General features: G+C 46.2%; 1 protein-coding gene across 2 annotated transcripts in view; it reads right to left on the bottom strand.

Moving 5' to 3' along the window:
• Window positions 1-988: 988 nt before the first annotated feature.
• DCLRE1C (DNA cross-link repair 1C) overlaps window positions 989-27,373 on the bottom strand; it is a 106,362-nt gene continuing 79,977 nt past the window's right edge. The window contains exons 10-14 of one of the 2 annotated variants that reach the window (XM_069627830.1): window positions 16,141-16,277; window positions 14,260-14,314; window positions 9,737-9,825; window positions 9,430-9,530; window positions 989-5,068 (exon numbers count right to left, since the gene is read on the bottom strand). In XM_069627830.1, coding sequence (XP_069483931.1) covers window positions 4,047-5,068; window positions 9,430-9,530; window positions 9,737-9,825; window positions 14,260-14,314; window positions 16,141-16,277 — 1,404 coding nt within the window. In that variant the 3' untranslated portion in view covers window positions 989-4,046. The remainder of the gene's footprint in view (window positions 5,069-9,429; window positions 9,531-9,736; window positions 9,826-14,259; window positions 14,315-16,140; window positions 16,278-27,373) is intronic. The other variant, XM_069627831.1, reaches the window with a different exon arrangement.

Here is a 27,373-nt window from a genome sequence, read left to right as displayed (position 1 = left end):
ATCATTTGACCAAGAAAGAGTGAGTAGGAATCTAGCCAAAAGGGAGTGGTTTTGGGTCACTTGTATGTGGGGCTCCAGTACGAGAATAATTCTGTCGCTTAGCAGGTTTCTTAAACTCATTAATCTTGAATTGAGAGTCTGAAAGGCTGAATTATTATTGCTGCAGGTGGTTGCATTTGCAATGGATATCTTGCCATTTTGCTTTGCAAATGTATGCGTTCCTGCAGCAGAATTCTCGCTGTTATTTAAGTACTATTCATCTTTAGTTAACAACGTACACTTGTTTTATGCTTGCTTCCAGTTTTCTATTTAATTATGCCTTAGAAAAGGCTATGGTTGAATACATAGGCCACCAGTGTATTTTACTTATGATCGGTTATTGTTTTATGTTGGCTAACATTCATAGTAACTGAACTGTGTAATGGCAAAATGATTATGTTTTTAATTTATGAAAGGTGAAGAAATGAAAAACTCTCAAGTATGAAGTTGCAATGTAAATGTAAGAGTAACACGAAAATGTTGTAAAAGGTTGTTGATCAAACTAAAAACAACGGTTTGAAAAAAGAAAAAAAAGCAGGAGTGGATGCAGCCTCTGCATAGATCCCTGCCAGCTTCATTAGCATGACCCCTGGATTCCAGGGTCTTCTCCCCAGCCCCCAAGTGTCCTCATAATGTTAGTCATCAGCCTCTCTGGATGGCTCCTTGGTTCTGCTCATGCACTGCTGGCCTAGAACCCTCTACCGACTGAGATCCCTAATGCAGATGCCAGTGCCGTAGCTTCCCCAGGCTTCAGTCACGGCAGCCCAGCAGCCTTACAGTCCAGATGCAAGTCCACCGAACCTTCCGCACCATCTGCTCAAACCCCCAAATTACACAGGCCTGGAGCGCCGCTGCCTAGCTGTCTCATCAAGAGAGATTTGTTTTATATGCGACAAGCTTACTTATGGCATTCCAACATACTAGAACACAAACTCTCACTAACAACTCATACAATTAGATTTGTATTTACAGAAAATAAAGAATTACAGTGAGACCTAATAAAATGTCATTCTAGCAAATAATAAACAACCATTCAAATAAACAATGTTAGGTCAGAGTAGCAAGGGAAGTATTTTCCAACCTGCATTTAAATGTCTTCTCTGTAATCAGAAGGCAATGAATGATAAAAGAATCGACAGATGTTGGGACTACAATATTCCCATATGCTAGGTTGGTGGCACCAATGCCACCCAGTGATGCACTTTGGTGCCCATCATGATGAACATACAGACACATTTCCTTTGTATAATTGTCATCTGTGGAACACAACGGAAAGAGTCATTACAGACAAAAAGTGGCCTCGTACACGAATGCCCTGGAAAACATCCACTTAGCTGAGAACATTCTGCAGAACTGAACAGCCAGAGTGCATCAGAGTACAAGCCATGTGGGTTTACAGCAATATGAACGGCAGTGTAAGTCACTCTTACTCTTCAACACACTGCTTCGCCCCTTTGGGAATCGTAGTGGCTGCAAAATTAATCTTAGCCCCCTCGGCGTTACCTGAAAGCACCCTAGGAAACTAAGACACACTTAATGCAAGATGATCTGTGACGTCACTGGGCCCAATTAATCCATCGTCATTTGATCCGTTTGGCTGACTGGGACTGCACACCTTGAGGTCCTTGTAATGTTGCTGCCACAATGTTGGAATGAAGCCGTTCCTGTTTCACTGGCAGCCAGGGGGGCCCATGGTAGCATTTGTCCAAGCTTGAGTGTTTGCAGAACAGGCCACTCTAGAATCTGCAGAGAGGTGGCAAATAGGTGATCAAGCTCCCCATTATCTCATCCATGATTTCAACCTGCTTGTGGAGCTTTACTTTTTCCAAACTTCAAAAACTAGATTCTTAAATGTATGCGGGATCTCACGAGTAGTTTGCTTCATCAATGATTACGCCTATTAAGTGCTATACGTAACGTTTTGCAAATAAAATCATTGCTAATAAGCAAGCAAAACAGAAGCAATTATAACAAAATATAATGGCAAAGAATATTTACAATATAAAATGTACAAAAAAGTAGCAGCAGGTTTAATGGCGGGTTAATACAAAAGAACATTTTAAATGACAAATGATAGGTATGGTGGAACAAGTGTAGACTGGGCAATCACTTTGCCCCTTGCTCTATTCTATTGTAAGATGTGGTTTCTTCTTTCCAGCCCTAATTAAAGGGACGCCCATGCTGAAGAGCTCTGCAGTGAAAGTGTGGCAGAAAACTTAGTGCAGGAAGCACAAGGCACTGCAAATATGCTGAGGATGTTACTGTAGACCAGGGTCTGCAACCTGCAGCTCGCCAGATGTTTGGGATTATGATTCCATGAACCCTCACCATTAACCATGCCAGCTAGGGCTGATGGTATTTGTAGTCCAAAACACCTGGAGAGCCAAAGGTTGCAGACATTGCCAAAGGCTGTCATGCTGATGAGGCCGTTTCAGGGATAACCTTTCTGCAGGTGTTTCTAGAGGGCCGCTGAAACTTTGATTCCAAAGTCTGTAAAAACAGATCAAGACACAAACTCAACGGGGCACAGCCAAGGCCACCTCAGGAAAAAAGCAGAGGCCAGTGGAGAGGACATGTGTGTTTATGTGACAGTCATTAAAGCTCTTGGATTAGAGCAATGTCTACTAGTTGTTCCACCATGTTTTATGAAAGTGTGTGGCATCAGATTGTTGGATGGAACATTATTAACGGTTGCACCGCTACGGGGACCAGCCATCTGAAGGAGTAGACATGTCCCAGCACTGACACGAAATCACTGGTCCTAGCCCTCTTGGTTTTGTATAAGGCAAAGGGAACTTCTCTGTCCTGGTGGACAGCAGAGCTTTAGTAGAAAGTCTGAAACATGCTTAAGAGCTGGTAACAGTATTAGCCAAGCCCGGCATCTGAAGCGCATGATGCTGCTGTTTGTGACGGCACTTAAAACCAAACATCTTCACAGGTTCCTTAGAGAAGCCTTGCATATTATTGGAAAATAAGGTTAGTTACTACTTTCAGATGTTTCAAAGCATTAACCCATTAGCATGTAGAGGGGAAACTGGCGCATGAACACACTGAGCTGTTAATGTTCTTGCTTCCATCAATTACTAACACTTATGGGTGCTATTGCACAGCTCTGTTTATCTCTGTCCCCACGGAAAAAAATCAATAGTATTTATAGCGCTTTGACGTAAAGTGCTATAAAAAGACAAATAAAATAAAAAAGTACAAAAATGTTTCATCTGTTGGCTGTAGTACTTCACAGATGAAAACTCTAGAGTAACTATTCATTATAAATAAAGACAAAATAACACAAGCTTTAAAATCATTAATTGAAAAAAGGTCTGGATTTTCATTACAAAAGTAGTAATTTGATAGAGCTCAGCACTAGTAGAATCTCCAAGTTAGGAATGTTATGGTTCTATGGCCATTTCAAGAGGTTATAGTTTTCTAAAGTAACAGGATTTTGAGCTAATGTACTTATTGCTGTTATAAAATGTACAGAAACCAGCAAACATAGTGATTATTACCACGAAACACATTACAGACCTCATGTTAAAACATTTAAAGAAAACAGTGGACCCTGTGGGTGACGTTGAGAGCTCTGCAGTACTTTAGGACCAAATGTTGAACAATCTTCCAAGTTGTGACTGCCTGTGCATTCAGAATCTGATATTTCATGTAATCACCTCCCAATTCATGAAAGGTACCTATTATTCTTTCACCCTTAGCGAGTTACAACTTAAGGGACTACTCCCTACAAATAACGGATCACACACATAATGCTTTTCTTCACCAAAAATAACTAGCTTTTGTCCTGCAAAAACATTTTAAATAAGAGGCTCTGTGCTGATCGCCATCAAAATTAATATTCTGCACTCTGACGCCAACAGCTTTGAGAATTAGTGCAGTCTTGAAAATAAATGACATCACAAATGTCAAACACTACCAAAAACACAACCTTTCCACGGAAAGAAGAACAGGTGCAACATGCAGCTGTAGGAACGGGTCACTCTAAACTGCATGATCGGCTACAATAAGACCTCCGGCGTCTTCTCCATCAGCACATTTTCCCCTGTGGCCAACTTCTCATAGAGATGCTGCAGTTTATCAGGCCTGGGTGACTCTGCACCAGGCGTGGAAGGGATTTCAAAATCAGAGGACCCTTGAGAGTCTACTTTTGACAAAGGCGTTAATTGTTTCGGTTTCTCCAGATTTGTGTTTGGTGTGCCTTCTCCGCTTCCCGGTTGTGTGTGTGGTGTGGTCGGACTAGACGGCACACTTTTCCCTTCAGGCTTTGTGTTCAAGGTCGTGCTATCTTTGGGATGGGATTTGCTTGGCAGCATTACTGACCTGCTGTGTACATCATTTTGATTTTCAGTTGGAAAGAGATGAGCGGTGGAAAAAATGAACCTCCCATCACTTTTGTATAAATTACCAGATTCTGCAGCTTTCCTTTCCTGGGAAGAGATTGTTATTGTGTCCGCTTGACTGTCCCAACCCTGACTGCCATGTTCAGATATGTGGGTTGACTGAGATGAGTTTTGAGAAGAGATATGGGTTGACTCCCCATCAGAGTCGCTGAACAGGTTCGGCGACTGAGAGCCAATCTCGTCTCTTGAAGCTGTACTAACGTTGTCTTTTTCCAGAGCATCATCTTCGACTGCATCTCGTTTGAAGAATACATCCCACTTTGGCAAATCGCTGTTGGGTTTATACTGATCACCACCAGAAATTGAGTTTGTAAAATTTGTATTGATATTTTCATTATTTACTATTGCGGTGCTCTCCTCTGCAGATACTGCTACGCTTTCAGATCCTTCTCCCTCCTCATCCTCATCGTTCGACTCCTCACAGTCCAAGCAGTTGAAGGGTAAGGAGAAATGTACTGCACTTTCTTCATATCGTTCCTTCTCTTTCCCAAGGGTTTCTTTGCAGTTTTCAGGTGAGCCATTCGTTTGAGGTAGTTTGGTCTTCTGTTGTTGCAGGTTTGGTAACTTATGCTTTAGAGTAAATAGTGAATCATCAAACAGCTCGTCCACATCATCCTCATCTTAAAAGAAATAAAAAAAATTAACAAAATACACTTTTCTAAATTTGATTCAACAATGCTTTGACTGGTTCTGTAATTAAGTACTATTCTGATCACAATTCTATACGTTTTAGAATGGAAACGGCTTATTTGTAATAATGCAAAATCAATTATTTTAAATTGCATTTGCAATCCTGCCATTATGCGCCTTACAATGTGTGAAATAATCAGTCACAGCTGTTTTCTTGCATCATTTTCAACACATAGCCCCCACTGACAGGGAAAAAAGAAAGGGTTGTAGGCGGGAAGTTTCTAAGGCTGAGGCCAGCCCATCACTTACTTTAGTATTTAGGAGTTTCAGGAAGAGTGGCAGCCATACCAAACCCTTCAGCAGTGTCTAGTAAAGGATTAGCATTTGCCTGTAGATGGTCCAAGCGATTATTCATGGCCATGGCCATGTGTCAGCATATGGCTATTGCCTAACCAAATGAAGCAATGGGGTCCACCATGACAAAGGAAAAACAGGCTGATGATTTGCTGCTCAATCTGTCGGGTGCCTCCCCTGAGTCTATGAAGTTAGTCCTCAAACGCATGCACATGCAGCGAGAGTAAGGGGTCTGTCACACCCAGATGGCGGGAAGGTAAGGAGGAATTTCATCTGAACACTGGCTCATGCAACTAGCGCAAAAGAAAGCAAATACTATTTTGGGAAGGAGAATAACAATTTATACTAATGCAAGCAAGATAACCTGTACCTGAAAGTGTCCTATGGTTGCAGAGAACCACAGGAATTCGGGGAAGCAGGCTTCATAGAACGGAGATGAATATCCTGAGGTACTAGAACATGAAGTCACCGGGACACTAACAACTGTCTGCCCACGAGGACGATAGAAAAAGTCATTCCCATTGGCATAAGGGCCATAGGAAAAGACACCCCTAACGGCACCAAGACCGTGAGATGGAACTGAGATCATAGTCCAGGAAGACCAGCTGAATGAAAAGACAGCAGTTCAAATTATGACGCTCAAGGTATAAGCATCATACAGGCAAGGAAGCGTGCAAGTCCAGGTAAGTGGTCAGAAGTAGAGAGCTTGAAGGTATACTACTAGCAGGTGAACAGCTAGAAGATCCAAGAGTAATGATTCCATTTGTCAACATGGCATAGCTTGAGCATGTGTAGTCTGATGGGCGCAAAAGCACCAAAGCCCAAGAGGAAGTCAGTAATTGTAGTTCCCAATGATGAAGAATGCTGTGAAGTAAGGCACTGTTCCGCTACCATGCAGGTATTATCCACAATATGAACAAAGGCAGAAATCTTCTCGCTGGGTTGGGTAGGGCATTGCACTCGAGAGTAGACAGATTGTGAGAAGAATAGGGGGTGGAGTAGTACAGGAGCTGTGCTGGTTCGACTAGGTGGATCACCTTAGAGCAGCGACCGAGAGCAGGAGATGGTAGTAGCCAGGGAGTTAGATCAAGAGCAAGGGCCCTGCTGTGGGCTTGTTCCCAGAGCGTCCCCCAAAGTTAGTTGAGCAGGTGTGCAGTATATCCCTAGGATAGAAAGAAAGTGAGAGTAGAAATGTTGGAGCACAGACCCGAGTGGCAGTGGTTCCGTTATCCACCTGCCCCAAGAATCTGCTTGTAAAAACCCAATTGAAAAAGGGAAAATCCTACATCAAAGGGCATCGGAAGGGGAGGCGTATCTAAATGGGTTGCCCAAAAAGTGGCATCCCACAGGAGATAACACGAGGACAAGAGAACAAACTAGAAACCTTACCTCACCAAGAGAGTAACAAATCCCTAAGGACACGTGAGGAAATGTGGGCTATGTTATTGCCCCACAGGTGATGCAAGCAAGTCACAGACAGAGCAACAACCAGGGTCCCAGAGGACGGGACCCCACTGAGGGATAAAGGATGGAGGCTGGAACTCTTGTCCACTGTCCTGGGTATGACCATCCAAGTGCTTGGATTTCCAGAAAAGGACTTGTTGGACTGGAGACAATACTTTTAGAGTAGGTAATTCACTATTGTTTTACCCATCCCGTTTTGATCATAGAGGGCTCTTTAAGTTCATTTGTTGTATGTAGAACCTTAATGTTCTGTAGGAGTTTGCCTCACCATGCATGACCCTGTAGCAAGGGAAGAGCAATCAATGGGCCCGAAACTTGAGGCAGGTTCAATCCAGAAGGGAAGAGAAGGTATTGATGTCATTGGTGCTCCCTGCGGTCCTCGGTCATACTGCGTACCGGATCCCAACAAGAAGATTGTGGGGAGCAGGGGTCCCTATCTGCTGGGTTGTTTGAAAATCATTGAACAAAGCAGTAACAGCTTCAGCACTTTTGAGACCAAATCTCGTTTTAAAGAGGTGTGTGGGCGACAAAGTGCATCGTATATAGATCTCCCTGAGGTTTAAGAGATGGGTGGGGCAAAACCACCACAATTGTAATATTTGCACTACAAGCTAGTACTTTGAAGCTAACGTGGGTAGGCAAACATTTCCAGGAATCATCAATATTTCTTTAAACGGTCACACAAATATGTTCTACATCACTAGGCATATAATTGCATCGTATAGTAAAAGCAAGTACAGTATACTTTCCCATCTCTCTCTACCACTGCATTTACACCAGCTGCTGTTGTAAACTCTGCCTTCTCCACCTCCCATGACATATTTCCTCTTGCCCCACTCCATCCTTCCAGTGGCTGGCAGAAGGCATGTTTGCAGCCCTTTGGCAATAAACCTCAACTACATGGCATTTAAACACTTGCTTTTATTTGTTGTGTGTTTTAAATGGTAAACCGCAAGAGACAACACCCATTATTAGAGCCTACTAGACCGAGGGAGGGGTCATTTACTGCGGGATAATGACTCGCCACACAGTTATGGCCCGAGGCAAAGCTGAGGGCAATATGTTGGGGAAGGCTCATTATCCCAAGCGATAATGACCTCTCCCAATGTTTATAGCGCTATTAGTGCATTGTAGTACTAGCAAATCATGTTTTGAAGTGTTGGTCGTGAAGTAACAAACGTTGCATCGATAGTGCGTAAAGTAAATAGACAAACTGAGTTAGAAAATTAGTTTTTATTTTGTATTTAAATAGCAAGGATGGCTAAATAACATAAGTAACTTTAATACGAACCTGGTAAAACTGGAGTGGGTTTAACATGAGCATTCATTAGGTGTCATGTAAAAGTAAGCAATTTCTCCATAAGAAAGTGAAGGCATGTTCCCATAGTTTAGCTTTCTCTTTAGTGTGTTAAATAGGATGCTGCAGCCCAAACAAGGTACTTATGAACAAGGAAGTGCCTTGCTGAAACAAATATTGCCTGGAAATCGCATTGCTGTTTGCCTGTCTTTCTTTGAAGACAACGTTAAGAATGCAGTCAATACCAGCACTTATTGACTGCATTCTAAATATTCTAATTGGCTGGTGGCGATCAAGAACGATGTCCATGAGCTAATCTTCAGTTTCTTTTGTCTTTGTAGCCACCAATATCCTCTTTAGTCTGTGATTTGAAAAATCAGTTTAGTTTCAGCCCAAGACCCGCAACTATACTGTACTTGTAGGATACATTTAATTAAAAAAAATAGATAAACAGCACATCAGGGGGAAAGTACTAGAGATTATCTGACAAAATGGCTCAGGACTCCAGGAGTGGAATTGCTGTTATTAAGATAGACTATTAAGGCTGGGAAGGCATTCTCCTGGAACCCCTTTTTGTTTTGTTAGTTGATAATTAGTGGTAGGGCCAGAATAGGGAAGTTTTTGGATGGAGGACAGACTATTTTTGTTTGGGCGACCTCACTGACAACAAGCCCCCTAGTTAGATTCGGTTAGGTAGGGAAATCCCCTGTTTGGTAGGGATAGATAGGTCTTTTGTTTATTATTTGAATACCATTTCAGGTATAAATGCCACCTCTTTGTCCTCCTTCTTCTGACATATCACAGGTGCTATAAAATAAAAATGAGCAACAAATCAAACTACCGCCCAAAAATCAGATGACCCCTAATGCCTGAACAGGGAGAAAGATGGGAGTGGACATGTGCCCATCCAGCAGGTCCACTGCTGAAAACACACTCTAGTATCTCCTGTCATTAGTCCCATTCAGCAACAAAGACAGCAGATCATGTCTGTGTCCCTAACAGCAGAAATAGGATGCCTCAAAAGGGTGACTACAAACCTGTGTAGTTGTGCCAGGAGGGGCAGCACAGTATGGTCTGGATTGTCTAGCCATTCATGCTGCGGACCAGAGTTACTGTTTAATAATACACGTATCACATTCTGCATTTTTACTATACATGTCAGATTTAAAATTCGAGTTCAAGTGATACCCCATGTAATTATAAAATAAATCCTAAAATCAATATTGTTTTCTATACCTGCATCATGCAAGTACATCCCTCTGGGTCTCTTCAGTGCACCAAGTGGTTTATATGTAGGTTCAACATTTCCCGAATAGGACCTGCATAATGGCTTTAAACTGGAAGGCAATAGGAGAAGTATGAGAAACTAGTGATCCCTGGTGGGACATAATGCACAGGCAGAAGCGGTTCCACGTCAAGCAAGGCTTTACAGCTACTGTAAATGGTCATCATCACGCTCATGTTTTTACAATGCAGAATATATGCAGGAGGACATTTACGAAACATTGATGACTGCACATCTAATTCTGAGCTGTGTACTTACATTTTCTCAACATGTTCTACTGTTTTGCCCATTGGCACCACGTTGGGATGAATCTTCAGTGGACGCAGGTATTTCAAAAAATCCTTAATCTAAAGGAAGGTAGGAAAAATAAGAACACCATAAACTGAGAAAAGCACAAGACTCACAATGCACGAGTATCTCCAGATTATGGCGCCCTGGTGTTTATAAACTGTTTTGCTGCATGGGGATTTGTAATCTTGGCCAGCACATGACGTGCCCTTTGCCCCAATACGATAACTTGCATCTGAGCAAGCTGCCCCCCAGCACTCGTTTCTTTTTTCTTTAGCGCCAATACACCTAAAAGTAAACTAACCGCAAAAGTCTAGCTTGTAGTGCTAAATGCAAGCCGCGCTGCTCATAAGTAAGGTTTAGTCATTCCCAACATGATGCATTACCTACTGTCCTGCAATGTAGGTACTGTGTGCCCTCCCCAAGATGGTGCCTGCACACATTAACCAAGTGGGCTGTGTTTAGGATTATGTATGTGCTTCATAACCAGAGCATTGTCTTTGTAGAGGGGATGCAGTAACTCAAAATGCAGAGCACAATCCTCTAAAATAGTACACCTGCTTTCAGGGTAAATGTAGCTGAAGGAACATACATCTATTGGATTAATAAGAAAACAGATGACAGAAGATTACAGGCATCCATTTTGAAAAAAGCTATTATAAAATAAGATAAAGGCTTGTGAAATTCAGACAAGTTTCTCAACATATAGTGTCAACGATGGCCTCAAGAACACACCAGCTCCCATATGACATTCAAGGGTCTTTATTTTGAGATCGCAAGGACTGAGTGGCCACCCCCCCCTCTCTATCCTAGGGATAGGAAATCCAAACCCAGCCCATGCTTTCCTCAATCCCTGGATTGGTTCTAGTGATCGGTAAACCCTACTATAAAAAAAATCTGTCTAGCTTTTGTTATTAGCGTAGAGGCAAATGCCTCATCGGTCTAGCCTGCCCCAGGGAATAATCTAAAGTTCCTATCCAGGAATATCCACAGGATATGGTTTTAGAGTTGTGCCTTTCAGACACCCCAATATTCACCCTCTACTGCACTCTGAAAAACCAGAGGGTGTTTCACAACCTAGTCCCCCGGTATCCCACACTCAGGTGGCCAGGGAAAGGCCATCACTTTTGGATCCTGACCCTGGGGGTGGATAAGCAAGGGAGGATGAACTGGGTAGGAGGTCCTAAGGGAGTGGGGGAGAAACACCTGATGGTGAGACATGGTATTCCCCTATCTAACCCCTATCCCTGCTTATTTTATGGGAAACGACAGCTCCCATAATTCCTCCCCACGTTAGACTGGCAACACTACTGAGTCGAGGAAAATGAGGAATAAAGGTCAGGCAGATTACCTCCACTGACTTGCACTGGCTCTGCCCTGCAATAAGGCCAGGCAGAGTCAAGCACTTAATCCTAACTATCTGCACCTGCCACTGGTTAACACTTCCATCATGAATAAAAGGTGGCGCACACAGACACACTCTGAGCGGGACTGGATACGAGAAGGAACAGCTCTTTCAGGGCTGATGCGAACTAGGCGTTGGAAGTCAGGAAGACAAGGGGCTGATCTACAGTTACAAGGATCGAGAGAGAGCCAGGCGAGAATCCCCCACTTTCGGGAAGCTTTAAGCTTTTCAAGACCGAGTGAGCAGAAAAAAGAAACCTTCAAGGTACTTGAAAGCAGTCCGTGACCCCCCCGGTGAACGGCAGAGTTGGGGAGTAGCAGAGGAGGCGTTGGAAATGGCCTTGACTGCTGCATGAAGAGCGTTGATGAAAGAAGGCTGATTAAGACAACCAGTGAGTTATCAAAGGCAACAAAAGTCTGTTTGTGTTGAAAGCAAAAGAAACTAGAAGTGAAAAGTTGAAGGTTGCGCGTATGCTGATAAAACGCATCATGGAAAGGACAATTCGACACACTCGAAAGTCTCTGTGAAATGTTCTGAGTTGATTGAAAATCAAAGACAAGAAAGCAATTGCGATCCCAAAAGGAAAGTGAATTAATGAAAAGCAAAGTATGTGAAATCTGGATATGCCAAGAGAGTAGAATATATGAACTTTGAAAAAGAGGCCAAGAAGGCAACCTAAAAAAAATAAGAAACTACAAATACCAAGAAGTATTGGTGTTACATACAAATTTGGGAAAAGGGCAAACCGAAGAGAATAGGAAACTACAAGAACCAAGAGGCATTAGTGTTGTAAGAGGAGGAAGATTGGATTGTAGAATTATTGACAGAGGTCAAAGTGGTCATGCAGAGGTCTATGTAAAACCCTTGCAGTTTCGAAAAGGTCTTCGACAGTGAAAAGACATCCGAGACAAAACGTGGGGAAGGGAACCCCCATGGAGCGAAAGACAGGCTTGAGCCCGGCAGAGGAAAGCCTGGGCAGAATTATGTGATAAGGCAAAACTGAAAGACAGGCTCAAGCCTAGCAGAGGAAAGCCTGTGCAAAACTATGTGATAAAGCGAAAAGTTAAAGACAGGCTCGAGCATGACAGAGGTAGGCCTGTACAGTAATGGTTTAAAAGTGGAACTGAATATTTATGACAAGGTGGACAAAGCCTAAGGAAGTGAATGAACTACCAGAAGCTTGAAACCCAACCCTGAACTGTTAAATTCTGCCAGTAAGCCAAAGTGTGCAAGACTGAAAGAACTGTGCCATCCACATATACTTTTTTAGACAACTCTCTAGACCCTATGGTGCTGAACGTGGGGAAGGGAGCTGTTATTTAATGCGATTCTGACATTTCTTTTGAGACACTATTTTCCATTTGAATTCCCTTAACACATTTGTCATGTTGAGAAGGAGGGCAAGGTTAGGTTTTCTTAGTATAGGCCTATTTATGTTGACCAGACTGACTAGGACTTTTTTTGTTATTTATTTAATAGTTAAGATTACTCCCATTCTAGAGTTAGGGCCAGTTAGGAATTTTACCAATCCAACAAAATTAGCAAATAAAGGTTTTCAAAACTTGGATCCATTGTGTCTGCGTCTACTATCCTTCCTTACAACTGATGATTTTTCTATCCCTAGATCTTTCTGTTATTATCCCTTTGTCCTCCTACTCCACCTGCAGTCTCTTCTCTCTCCCCTTTGCTCTTCCTCATCTGTCACTCCAATGTCCTCTTTCTACGGTCTACCCCCCACCCTTCGATTATATTCTGTACTAATACTGCACTTTCCCTCTCCACTGCAAAACTTTTCCTCCCTCCTAGCCCTCGTTCCACTCCCCTCCCTCCTATTCCACCACTATTCGTCCCTCTCCACTCAACCCCCAGTTCTCCTCCCTCCTATTCCACTACTACTCTCTCCCACTACTACCACCCCTCCTTCCACACTACCACTCAGTCATCCTCCTTTCACTTTTGCAGTCACCCTTTCACTCCCATCCTCCTACCAACTACAATTCACTATTTGCACGCACATTCACAACTATAACACCTTGTCTTGCTAGCCAATACCTCACCTTCTCTATGGAAGGGAGTCATACCTCCTGATGTTTTATGAACATTTTGCTACAGCCAAGTCACTAATTCTTTTGGCATTCTAAGAAACCTGAGAAAACATTTCCCCGGTAGTTTTAAACACTGTGAAGATAAGAGATTTTCTTTTCATTGGAACTTGGTGGAGAGTCAGTCCAAGGAACCTTTTTGAGTCTTTGTTTTGATGCTCTGTTCTTGACGAATAATATTTAATTTTTCCTACACCTGAATGTGGGGGACTCATTCAGAGAGAGCGAGAATGACTTTTTCTGACTAAGATGATCATGCTTTTTCTTTAGTTGATTTAGAATGTAAGGGAAGGAGATAGGTTTCTGACACGACAGTGGACCATTTACTTTTGACAAGACCACCTGACAGAATCCTTAGTTTATTTTAGGCAGGGGAACCCCTTTTAGAAATAGGCACAGTTGGGGTTTTCCTTTGTTTTTGGTTTTAAATAAAAGTCTATAACCAACAACATGCCACCCATGTTTCAGTCTCCTACTTCTGCACCCTTACACAGTTCTCTCGCTGTCAGTTCCCGGTGGGGAAGCGCTGGTGAGAAGCAACTCTGGAAACTCAGGTGGCTACTCGGTTGTCGATGAGCCAGAAATGCTTGTAAATGTCATTTTTTTAAACGAATAGGTAGCGACTGGCAAGCGTTTTCATGGAGGGGGCTGAAGGATAGCTCAAGGGCAACCAGTTTGTCTTAGAAACAAGACAACGCAGCGCAACACAGGTTCGAATCATGATCCCGTGCTTAGAAACCACTTGTTGGAATTAAGCGTGCTATAAATGAACTATAAGTATACAGAGGTATGGAGTGATCAAGAGTGGAACTACCATCAATCATAAAGGCATAGAAAGAAGGGGCAACTGCCTCCATCCCCCTCTGAGTTAAGTATGGCTCCAATTTACACCCTGGTAGGCCTCCGACACCAGTTTGAGAGGGGTACCCATCCCTTCTTGACAGGGTCAGACTAGTGAGCAACTCACCTATGCGTACAGTACATACCTCACTGTAAGAAGAGTGAAAAGAGAAACAGGCTCTATATGAACTCTCCCCAGTCCTGAAAAAACAAAATGGTGGCATCAGCAAAGATTTTTTGTAGCTGCTAAAAACAGTGTGTTAGAAAAACTACAGGCCTCTATATCACAGTCAACATCATAGGAAACAGCCTGTTGAAAATTCAGCACAGACATTCTGGTACCGCTTTATCATTTGTAAAATTCCTGCATTCAGAATAACATGAAACACCTCTATCGGGTGTACCACATCTGATATTATAGAATTAAACATTAAACACTACAGTACAAAAACAGGTTAGGAACTGTAAGGGTGTAGAAGGATGAGACTGACACAGGTGGCATGATTGTTATCAAAGACTTTTATTAAATAAATTAGGGTTGGCAAATATTTTTCTGTCCCTAATACAAAGGGGTTTCCCTGCCTCGAAAGAATATTCTAAGGAGTCGGTCAGGATAGTCCAAAGAAATAAGTCCACTATTATGTCAACATTTTCCAGCCCTCTGACTAAGAACTTAAACTAATGTGGAATAGGGATCTTCGTTAGTTTCAAAGTTCTTTTCCAGCTTATAAAATAAAGTTCCAAAATGATACAACAATTGAACTTCAAAAAGGAAGGACAACCTTACCCTCAAGGTTGTCTCACCCTCCGATTGTCCAATGTGGGTCTTCCTTCTTTAAGTGTTGCAAAAATGTCCACAAAACACAACAGGGGGCCTTTGCTTCCGTGCCCCTTGGCTTCCTCTCCTGTCCTGTCCAAATGTTGAGGGAATATCTCCATTTTCTTGCCTTTATATTGAATGTACACATTATTAGGGGGGATTATTCCATTCCCCTAGTTTCTTCCCAGTTCATTTCACAGTCAACCTGGCTCTTGTTTCTCCCAGATATTTTGACTATGACATTTTCTCAGTTTTTCTGCTTGGTTTCACAGCCAACCTGGTACACCGCCCTGCCAGGTACTGTTATTATGAAGAGTGCTTTGGTTCTCTCTTCATATCTGAGTGTGTTTTAGGCTTTTGCCTTTTCTGTGTTTTGATTGTGGTTTTCTTGCTTTACTACTACTACTTTGTTGGTCACAGCCAGCCTGGTACACTATCCTGCCAGGCAATGTGACTATGAAGATTGCTTTGGGGGCCTTGATTAGGTTTATGGGTGCAGGTCCCAGACCTGCCTTCGTGATTCTCCCTTCTTTTAGCCGACCCGCCAAGCCTCTCTCTCTCCCCGACCTCTCTGGAGGGCTTACCGCTTTTATTCCCGTCCTCTGAGTTCTGCATCTTAACTTCTTCACAGTAAAAGTACAGCCAGTAACAACATACTTACATTTCATGGGCCAGCCCTTGGTCCCTAAAGCACAAACAGATCCCTCGCCTTTAGATGTACATGTACAGTTCACACCTGGACAACAGTAATTACCCCAAACAATATTTCCCAATGGTAGTAACTAGTCAGAGTGAATTTTACTGGCAGATGTTATTTTCCCTTTTTCTAATGGGAATTTCGTTAACGGTCACATTAATTGACTCTGGCTCACCTACTATGTGTGCTACATTTACATTTTCAATGCTTTTATTTGTTCTCTAACCCTAACCCTCCGACCTTGTCATTTATTTTAATTTACTTCCTGTTTCCATAATTTAAAATCCTCTACAATGTTTTTCAATCTTTTCTACCACAACAGCATCCATCAAAACATCAGGTCTGTAATTTTAAAAAGTTCCATTAACATGTTTATGCAATTTGTCATGAAACTGTTCTCATGGAAACAGAGTAGTGCTACAGTCTGAATATTTTACAACATATTTTATATACAGCAGTTGCCTACATTAGAAAAAATGTTACTAGGGAGATCTTTTTTAGATTTCTTACCTCACTATTACATTTGTCTTTCTGGTCCTCTCACCGAACCACATGGTTGAAGGTTTGATGCTAATGACACGCAATGGGGTTCCATTGGTTGACATCATTCCGCAGGGCAGCCTGTTACCTCGCAAATACTCTTCATCCTAATGGCAATGAAGATAATGCTTTATCATGATCAATTTTACAACAATAAATGTGGTTTAGGGACTTAAATAATTTTGTATTTGTTGAAACCCAGTAAAAGAACTATATATTCACACCAAAGTTTATTACCAAAACTAACCAATATACAAGTATCCGATGAAGCTTTTCTTTGGCTTTAAAAATACATTCCAATGATTTGCTAAAGTGAGAGTTGGTTGCAATGATTAGAGACAGTTACGTTAGCTGTAGGGAAACATGTTAATCTAGTTCCCCTTTCTACTCCTTGCACGAATGAAGGCATTTAGTGAAGATGATCCAAAGAGAAGCCGCAACATAATCTCCAAGCCTCTTATCTCACTCCCCCAGCTCAACTCGTATCAGCAGTGGTACAGGTATTCTATTTCTAAAACTGAAGGTTGATGGCTAGAAATCGCCTAGATGATAGTTATTAGTGATTTATAACTACATGAAAATGCACACAGTCTAAACATTGACAACAGACAGAACAAACAATCTGAGGGGCGTTGACTTTGAGACTAAAATAGATTCACTAGTCCCATAAAAACTTGTAGGAGCCCTCATACCCATGTCTATTCTACAATTATGTTCACATTAACAACTGGGCATTACTCTTTTGAAGTTATACTGGGCACTCTTCTTTTAAACTGACCCTCTCTTGCCTCAGGCTAAGTAAAAAGAAAGCTGCCTTTTTGCTGTTGCTCGAGTGTGAGTTGGGATGCTTACTCTTTTTCAATTATGGTCTTTGAAATAGGTCCTTCATTAAGGTAGAATTTATTTTTTTTAGAAGAAAATATATTAAAGCAGCATTCTTAATTTCTGTGTGCTTGTTTTAAGTGAACGTTATATTCAATAATGTTTTTGACTGTGTGGTGTTTACCAAGCATTATTTAAATTGTGTACCACTAATTACATGCGACTATGTGAGCCATAGGGGATCAAAGGGACCGTCCTCAGCTGGATCAATCCTACCTCGCTAACCACTACCAATTCGTCCACATCGGTTCCTCCAGATCACCAACTCTACCCGTCACCTCTGGAGCACTGCACGATCCAGCCTCTTCATGGAACCGCTCGGAACCCTCCTGAGTACACACAACATCCACAAATAGGCAACTGGCACGCAGCTCTACTTTGAGATCTCCCCCATCGAAGACATCTACAGGCCAAAGGCCTGCCTCACATTGATCCAGTCCTGGATTTCCAGTGCTCACCAGAAGTTCAACCATTCCATGACCAAATTCCGACTGCTAACACACACCACCAAACACTGTGACATCTAGACCTGGCTCCATGCTATGGACCTTGGGGGCCTCACAACCGAGCTGACCGTCTGCACCAAGTCCCTTGGTTTATACATCTCATTCAAGGAGGACATAGCAAGGAAGACACAAATGGCTTTGTACTTACTTTCCCTCTTGCAGAAAATTAAGCCCTTCATCTTAGCAAACAATTTAAGAACTGCTGTCCAAGCATTGGTCCTCTCCCATATGGAAGGAGCCAATGCCCTCATGGAAGGACTTCCGGCGACCACCCTGGCACCTCTGAGATGTGTTCTACATGCTACAGCATGACTCAAAGGAATCTCCATATTCATCCACATCACCCAGACTGTCATTGAACTAACTAGCTCCTGCTGCAAGCATATATCACCTTCAAATCCTGCTGCATTATCTACAAGGTTGTCGCCCTCAAGTCCCCGAGCTACCTCGCAGAGAAGCTCAGCATCTCCATAGACCTATGATCCATCATAAACCAGGACATAGGCAGACTCTGCCGGTGAAGGAAGGAAAGAAAGAACCAGAAGACAGGCTTTCCCTCAATACACCCCATACTCTGGAACCTCCTTACCCTCAACACCAGACACACACATTGCTTCTTAATTTCAGGAAGGAGCTCAAGACCCTCCTTTTCAAGGTTTTGGTCATGGGAAACGATGTATGAGAATAGAGAAGATATGGCAATATGATTACCTCGGTGGTCGGAGGTCTGCTACTGAGCTTCAGTTGTGTGGTTTGCCCAAGAGGACAAAGCTACTAATGCACTGGCTCAGGATGCCAGGGTAATGTTGTACATAAGGCAGTAAAGTGCAACAGCTACCTTCCGTTGGAACTGAAATTTTAGGCACAGACACACTACCACAATCTAAATAAATGTACACTCAGCCTTCATTCAGCTAATGGGCATCCCACGGAGCACCTCACTCGAGGTGCTTAGGGCAGAGTTATAGGATATGATATGACATTTATAGAGCGCAAATACACAAGTGTTTCATGGCGCGACAAGGCAAGGGAGGGGAACAAGGGAGGACAAGACAACGATCTTACTAGGCCAAGTGACATTGAGATCGCACAAGTGCAGGGGAGAGGGAAGGGGGAAGTGCCAGGGGAAGGGGAGGAGGAGCAAGTGCAAGACATAAGATAAAAACATCGGAAAACAAGAAGTGCGGCCAGCAGGTGGCAGTGCAGGGGTTAAGTGCAGACAACAGGTGTTATATAAGTGCAGGTAGGGGGACTTTAGGGTTGCAGATAGAGCCCCAAGTGCAGGGGTGTCAGGGGGCAGTGCAGGTGTGCAACTGGGAGGGCAGGGACCTGGGCCCATGGTTCAGAGGGTAGCCAGGTAACTAGTGCATCAGACAGGAGATCAGCATGTTAGAGGGAGAGAGAAGGCAGAAGCAAAGCGGTAATTCTTGAGCTGCTTCTGGAACCGGAAATGGTACTGCTCAAGTTTCAGAGAGGCAGGGAGGCTGATCCAGAGGGAGGCGCCAGCCGAGGAGGGAGATCTACCCCCAACTCGTTGCTTGGAAAAGCGACTGACCCTCAAGGAGTTGGAGGAGCGGAGAGCTCGAATAGGAAGATACTTCCGAAGAGAAAGCTGGAGAGATAATGGTCCCAGGCCCCAGAAGGTCTTGTGGACAGTGGAAAGGGTCTTGAACTTGATCCTTGCAGCCACCGGGAGTCAATGGAGCGATTTCAGTGCTGGAGAGATACGATCCCTGGGCTTGAGGCCAAGGACAAGTCTCGCAGAGTTTAAAAGGACAGGCAGATCTAAAAAGAGGCTGTTACAGTAGTCAAGCCTACAGAGAACCAGAGGTCTGGAGACAGTGAGCTTCTGGGGAAGGAGAGGAAAGGAAGAACACCTCTGAGGAGGTGCAGTTGATAGTTTGACTTCTTAGAGACGTCAGAAATGTGAGGAGAGATGTAGTGTGTGGAGTCGAAGATAACCCTGAGGTTCTTAGCCTCACAGGTGGGAACAGGAAGAGGGCCAAGGGAGGGCGGCTAGCATTCAGGCAAAGATCATTGGCGGTGCACCACTCCTGGATTGCAGACAGACAATCCGGGATGAGAGAAGGAGAAGAGGCGGCAGAGGGGAGCCTGAAAGCAAGCTGGGTGTCATCCGCATAGCACTGGAGGTTGGAACTGAGAGCAGCAATGCGGTGGGCGAGAGGTGCCAAGTATTGGTTGAATAACCAGGGAGAAAGGTTAGACCCGTGGGGAACACCACAGGTGGAGAGATAGAGGAGAGGAAGGACCCAAGTTGGACCTGGGAAGGTTGGTCAGAGAGGAAAGAAGTCAGCCAGGCCAGAGCCTGATCAGCGATATCGAGGTTATCATGGAGTCGGTTGAGGAGGATGGCATGGTTGACCTTGTCAAAGGGAGAAGAGAGATCATGTAGTATGTGGACAGAGGGGAGATTAGAATCAAGGTTAGAGAGCAGGTCTTCACAGATGTTCAGGAGAGCAGTTTCTGTGCTTCTGGCTGCTCTGAAGCCAGACTAGTGGTCATGGAGACAACCAACAGATGCATTGTGAAGATTAAGTGGGAGATGGCCAGCTTTTCCAGGAGTTTGCCCAGGAAACGAGTGATAGAGATAGGGCGATAATTAGGGAGGGGACGGCGGAGGGTTTCGAGAGAAGAGGGTGCATAGGAGAGTGCTTCAGGGGCGAGGGGAAGGTTCCAGAGGCGAAAGAGTGGTTACAAAAGTTAGCCAAGGCTGGAGTGAGGGTGTCAATGTGGTCCTTGATGGTCTTGGAAGAGCAGGGAAGAACCTGTTCAGATGAGGTTTTCATAGATCAGACTTGTCTAGAAACCTCGTCAGGGGAGAAGAGGAAATGCAGAGAAGGGTAGGCGGGGGGTGGCCGCAGGAAGAGGAGAGAGTGGAGGGAGAAGCCGAAGAAGCCGGGAGGGTGGACAGGATGTCCTGGATTTTAGAGATGAAGTGAAAAGCCAAGGCTGTAGAGAGGGCCTGGGAGGGGACAAAAGAGGTAGAGACTGCGGCAGGATTGGCCAGCTTCTTGCAGATTTTAAGGAGTTCAGCCGAGTTGTTAGATGCCGCAGAAACGCGGGCTTGGATGTGAGCTCTCTTCTTAGTGAGGACAGAGTCAGTATTGCCTTTGGAGCAGGCCGCAGTCCAGTTTGTCAGAGGATGTACAAGATGCCAACCATTTCCTCTCAAGCCACCCTACACTTGCGTTTAAGGGTTACGAGGTCAGAGTCGTACCAGGAGTTGCACTTGATTTTAGGCTTCATGCAGATCCTCATGACATGGGCAAGTACATCGAAAGTATCAGAGATAGCAGATTTGAGCATGGAAAGGGCAGTGCCAGGGTGTGAGTCAGCCAGAGGTGCAGGAGGGGGAGAGAAAGATGCAGCGAAAGCCTCAACTAACAGTTGGACGTGAACGCCTTCTTGGATGAAATCCAACTGAGACACATACTGTTCAGGGTGTAAATTATGTGTCGGGTCTTCTCTTAGTGTATTCTAGAGGCTCTCTCAGGCTGCTATGAGTTTAGACCTATAAAGTCGATTTACAAAGACCAATCAAGCAAAAAAGTGTTTGGAGAGCTGAGGCCTTAAAGTGTGGTCCCATCCTAACATTCTTCTCGATTTGCCTGTCAAGTTCGAAGCCATTATGCAAACAAAAAAAAACAGGCAAGAGTGTCACTAAGCCCTGGCAATATGTTATATTTGGAGTGCAAATTAAACGAAGGTCATGAATTGTATTGCCTCTGTTGTTCAAGCAGCCAACACCTCAATCTTCCGTTTATCAGTCATAGAAAAACATAGTGGGAAACTTGGCAGGCTGTCGATCTGAGCTGTCACATTTACCTGGCTGTTTTGCTGTTCTTACCAGTGCGAGGCACTTAATGAGGTAGTGTCAACCTGGGGTTCTTAGAATCATGAATTCTTGGCTGGATAGGCCTTGTAAGCCTGCTAAAGGGGAATTGCTTACTCCCCTTAAAGTTGCAAACTCTTCCAGGGCCACTATCAATTTGGCACGATGGTGGAAAGAGCCTATAGAGGAGGGCTGAGAGGTGCTGGATAGTGTAGCAGCAACCTTGCTGTGCCAAGTTTTCAATGTTATGATCAAATGCTGGATCTTAGCAGCCTCCTGGAAGAAAGCCATTTTTCAGATTTGTTAAAAAGGAGGAAGGCTTCTTTCCACCAATTATCAATCTATATCCTTGTTGATTTTTCATTCAAGATCTTTGGTGAGATGTTACCAAAGAGGCTGTCAGGCTGGATCATTGACCAAGATACTTGTACCCATATGCTGAGCCAGGGATTTGAGCGGGTGTGGCAGGCGGTATCACAGCCTCAATCTTTATCTCATTGCAGCTAAATCACTGAATATTAAAGAACCGCTTCACGTGGCTTTTATGGATTTAGCTGAAGATGTTGATTCTGTCGATAGAAATACATCATGGGAGGCCTTGGCCTCTAGTACTATCCCTGCTTAAGCTATTCATTTTACTGAATAAAAAAAACACTGCTACAGTAAAAAATAGTTCACATAGCCAAATTACACCCTTTTTTCTGTGAAAGGGGGATTTCAGCAAAGCTGTGTCCTTGCTCCAGGATAGTTTAATCTCTTGACCAACTGGATGTAAGAAGTCCTGTGTGACACAAAAGTTAGATGTTATAACTATAGGAGGTATTTGGTATTTGCAATTGGCCTGTAACCCAGTTTACCTTCAAATCACGCTAGCTGCATATACAAGGTATATGGCAGGGATTAGGGGCTGTAGATGAAAGCTAGCAATTCAGTAGCATGGTCTTTCTCACAGAAATGTTTGGCTAATTGCAGGTGCAACAAGACCAACTTATTTTATTACGCGCGTTGAGGAATTTGAGTTCCTGGGTCTGAGGTTCTTTACTACTTTATTCAAAAATCAATTTCCTCGTCGGCAAAGAATAGTTTGAAACACTGGGATGCCTTCTTTGGTGATTTTGTGCTTCACTAGAAACTTTACAATAACATACCATACCAAATCCTTGTTAGATATGAACTAATCAGATTTTATATTCCACTTTACAATACGTAATTTTGTCGCTGAGCCTACAATGTTGGATGAGTCACATGTAGATTTGAATTTAATTGTTTCTCCAGCATGGGGTCTGGCATGGATTCACATGCTCATGAATATTCCCCGTCGTCAGGCTGGGAATCCTCGGTAAAGAAAAATCAGTATCAGTTTCGTTTCTGATCTGTCTTTCGTAGTAGTAACCAATCACTGAACTCTGCGTCATACTGACCACAGCCAATGACTGCCATCTCCCTAAGCCCCGCCTCTGGCAGCCATCTTCAGATTTTTACCGCACGTTCAAGTGTTGGGACCCTCGTGCTATTGCTCTCGAGCTTTAGTGCTTTTTTCACGCTTTTACTTAGGAAAATGTTCTCTTTCGGTCAAAAGAGCCTCAAGCTCCACCGTTTCTTTATCCGATCAACGGGGACCCGTGTCGGATTCTTCTACGCCCCTCAAGGGTGAAGATTTTGTCGAGCCACGCTTTTGGAGGACTCCAGAAGTTTCTCAGGCCCATCTCGATCATGGCGCAGGAGAAGGGAAGCTCGACGCCCGGAAAGCTGTTCAGGGTCTGCCCTGGATGCCAGCTTCAGAATGTCTTTAAGGAGGACGAACACTCCCTTTGCCTCTACTGCCTGCATGAGGACAAGACGCACGTGGAGAAGGACTGTGCGTTTTGCAGCAATATGTCGGAGCGGACCATGAAGGACCGCCATCTGCGTCTCGCCAACTGGCTGGAAGGGAAGAGCCCGTCAGGCGAGAAGAAGATGAAGTCAGAGCGGTCTTCTAAGACCCTTGCAGGCGCCCCGGCGAAGGGGGTCCAACAGAAGGCCAAGCACCGCGAGTCCGCTGGCACCGGGAGCGCCGGCTGGCACCGGGAGCGCCGAAAGGTCGGGCTCTACGGGTGCCAGGCAGGGCGAATCCTCCCCGGCGCCATCAACCACGAGCCAACGCTCTGGCTCGGGTAAGAAGAAGGCCGAGCACCCGGCGAAGCTCCTGGAGAGACCCCGGTCGAGCTCGAAGGCCCCATCGCAGGGGGAGCGAGGCGGTGACCCTCCCCCCAAGGAGAAGGCGGTGAGCGCACCTAAGGTGGTGAAAGCCTTAATCCACCCGGCCAAGGCCTCTATCGAGACAGTCGCGGCGGCCCTTGCTCAGCCTGTGGAGGCTACACCAGTGGTGGCGACCTCGGGGCCCAGAGTCTCCCTTCCACTGCGGAGGGAGTCCTCTTTCATGCCCATCGACAGGACGCCCGTGAAACCTCCGACGGAGAAGAAAAAGGGGGCGGCAGGAGGTCGTTGTGGATTCGGCCTCAACCTCTGAGGAGGAGCTAATCGAAGTCTTAAGCCACGGCATTGGCGTGGAAGAAGACCAGCCTGTCGGGAGGGACCCCGAGGTAGGAGACGAGAACGTCGAGGGTGCCGACGGGGCTCCTGACCGCCCGTCGGACTCCCCTCAACCAGTGCCGCAAGACAACTCGGCGGCCATTTTGTTGGCTATACAGTCCTTATGCTCGGAGATAAGGACGAGATTGCTGTTACCACCAACCGAAGAACCTCTCCCGACGGGGGACCCGGAGCCAGGCCCTTCTGGAAGCCCCCCTCCTAAGAGAAGGATTATTCATCCTCCACCTCCTTTTCAACCATCGCACCCTGCTCACCCCTCCTCCCTGTCCACGACCCGTGGGGATGATACAGCGACTGACACGGCCGCGACGGGCACAGTCGATGAGGTTTACGACGAGGATCTCCCGTCGTCACCTCCTCCCCGGGCTTCCCCGCCTGATGAGATTGGATCGTTTCATGCCATGATCACCAGGGCATCCAAGCTTTTCCAGCTCTGCCCGGAAGAGATGAAGGAAGGTTTCCTTTATCAACGGCGCGAGACCAAGAGGAAGACGGTCCTCGCTGTACCTCTACTGGACGATATCTGGGATGAGGGTCTCACCCTCCTCAAGAACCCATCCACAACGCCTGCGAGAAGGGACCGGTACAAGAAGAAGTACCGGGTGCCGGACGCGGCCCCCTTGTGCCTTCGGGCACAGCCGACCCCGGACTCAGGCGTCTCCGCGACGGCCAGGAAGAAAGCGGGGGGGGGCCTTGGCCTCTACATCAACCTCCCCGCCGGACGGCGATGGAAAGAAATTGGACACAATGGGACGCAGAGTCATCTCATCGGCAGCGACGACGATTAAGGCTGCCAACGCCTTGGCTATCGTAGCCCGCTACGACAGGGAGTTGTGGTACAAAATCGCCCCCCTGCTGGACTTTTTCCCAGACGACAAGAGGGCGGATGCCCTAGAGGTCTTCCAGGAAGGAGGAGAAGTGGCGTCGGACCACGCCATTACGATAGCGAAGGACATCGCTGACACTGGATTTCGCCAGTTGGGCAACGGCGTGTGCCTTAGACGGCGTGGATGGCTCAAGGCAACTGACTTCCGTCAGGACGTGCAGACCAGAGTCTTGGACATGCCGTTCGACGGGAACAACCTGTTTGGGAAAACAGTGGATGATTCCCTACAAGCCATCAAGACGGACACAGAGACGGCCTGGGCTCTTGGTGTTCTCCAGCAACGACGGCCGCCCTTTCGGAGCGGCGGAGGCAAGCAGGGTGCCTCCAAAGGTTCCGGGGGCGGATTTTCCACCTATCGTCAAGCGGCCCGTCGCAAGAAGCCTACAGGGGACGAGGCAAGTAGGGCGGACCCCGCCGTCGTCGCCAAGGAGGGCAAGGCGGCAAAGCCTCGTCGAAGCAGGACTGAAACGGCCGTGGGGTCAGGCCCCCACCGAAGCACCCCGGTGGGAGGCCGGCTGGCGAACTTCGTCAGCGTGTGGGAGTCCATCTACACCGACCGTTGGGTGCTGGACGCCCTGGCCCAGGGTCACGCGCTCAAGTTTCTAAAGAAGTGCCCGCGCGTCCCCCCCGTGGCCAGGAAGGAACATCACGTCCCTCAACTTCTCTTGGAGGTAAAGGCGATGCTCAAGGAAGGCGCCATCGAGCTCGTCCCGAAGAGGCTTCGGGGCTCCGGAGTTTACTCAAGATACTTCCTCGTGAAGAAGAAGACGGGAGGATGGCGTCCCATCATGGACCTACGACGACTGAACAAATTCATCAAGGCACAGAAGTTCCGGATGGTCACCCTCCAGCACGTCCTGGGTCAACTGGAGGAGGGCGATTTCCTGTCGTCGTTGGATTTGGAGGATGCCTACTTCCATATCCCCATCCTAAAGGGACACCGAAGGTTTCTCAGATTCATGGTCCAAGGGCGTCACTACCAGTTCAGAGCCCTTCCCTTCGGATTGAGGTCGGCACCCAGGGTGTTCACCAAGTGCCTTGCACCGGTGGCGGCGCGGCTGTGCCTGGAAGGGATCCACGTCTACCCCTACCTGGACGACTGGCTCATCCAAGCAAAGACAAAGGAGCTCGCCGCGGAGCACGCGGCGAGGTCCGTCCAACTACTCACGGACCTGGGATTCTCCATAAACTACGCCAAGTCCCACCTGGTGCCCGCTCAAGACGCACTGTTTCTGAGAGCGAAGCTCGACACAGTGGCGCGTCTGGCCTCTCCGTCGGAGGAATGGACGAGGGCCATCTTGGGCAAGGTGCAGCGGATGCTGGTTGCGGACGCGGCCAGGGTGAGGTCCATCAAGTCCCTCCTCGGAATGATGTCTTCTTGCATTTATCTCATCCGCCTGTGCAGGCTTCGGATGCGCTCGTTACAGGAGTTCCTGGACGCTCGCTGGATCCAGAAGAAGGGCAGCTTCGAGGACAGGATCACACTCGACGAGAGCTTCCGACGAGCGATCCGGTGGTAGGGCACCCGCGCGCATCTGACGGCGGGCATGGACTTCCAGACCCTGGGCCACCAGAAGACAGTGACCACGGATGCCTCCCTGGAAGGGTGGGGAGCGCACACCGAAAATCTGCATGCGAGGGGCCTTTGGCTGCCGACGGAGAAGTCCCTCCATATCAACGTCCTGGAACTCCGTGCAGTGTTTTGGGCCCTCAGGTCCTTTCTTCCGTCCCTCAAGGGCAAGGTGGTGAGGATCTTCACCAACACCACCACCATGTTCTACATCAGGAAGCAGGGCGGTACCAGATCCCCAGCCCTGTCCAAGGAGGCTCAGGATCTGTGGCATTGGGCCGTCGCCCAAGGGATGTTTCTGGTGCCGTTCCATCTGGCAGGGATAAAAAACACCATCGCCGACTCGCTCAGCAGAGAGCTGCGCTCGTGCCACGAGTGGGAACTACGACAGGATCTAGTGGACCGCCTCTTCCGACGGTGGGGCACACCCCAGATCGAGCTGTTCGCGACGGCGACGAACTCCAAGTGCCGGAGGTTCGCCAGCAGGTTTCCCCAGCCGAGGAGCATGGGCGATGCTTTCTCGTTCCCCTGGGAGGGCCTGTTCCTATATGCGTTCCCTCCATTGCCGCTGCTGATCCGGCTCATCAACCAGCTCAAGAGGTCACGGTGCAGGATGATCCTCGTCGCACCTGCGTGGCCGAGGCAGATATGGTTCCCGGACCTTCTGGACTTGTCAGCGTCCCCGTCAATCAAGCTGCCAGTGGACGCAGATCTTCTCTCGAGAGAAGGAGGCGCCATCCTCCATCACGACCCGAAGTCGCTGAACTTGCAGGCCTGGCTCCTGCAGCGTTAGAGTTTGGAGGTTACGACATACCGGCCGACTGCAGAGAGGTTCTTGCAAAGGCCAGGGCGTCCTCAACTCTTAAATGCTACAGACACAAATGGAAGAGGTTCTCTGTCTGGTGCCACGCACA

Source organism: Ambystoma mexicanum, chromosome 12 (genome assembly GCF_040938575.1).
Source record: "Ambystoma mexicanum isolate Mex_15411 chromosome 12, UKY_AmexF1_1, whole genome shotgun sequence".
NCBI classification, from domain to species: Eukaryota; Metazoa; Chordata; class Amphibia; order Caudata; family Ambystomatidae; genus Ambystoma; species Ambystoma mexicanum.
Note: the sequence above shows the minus strand (reverse complement) of the source record. Positions and strands in the feature narration are given on the sequence as shown.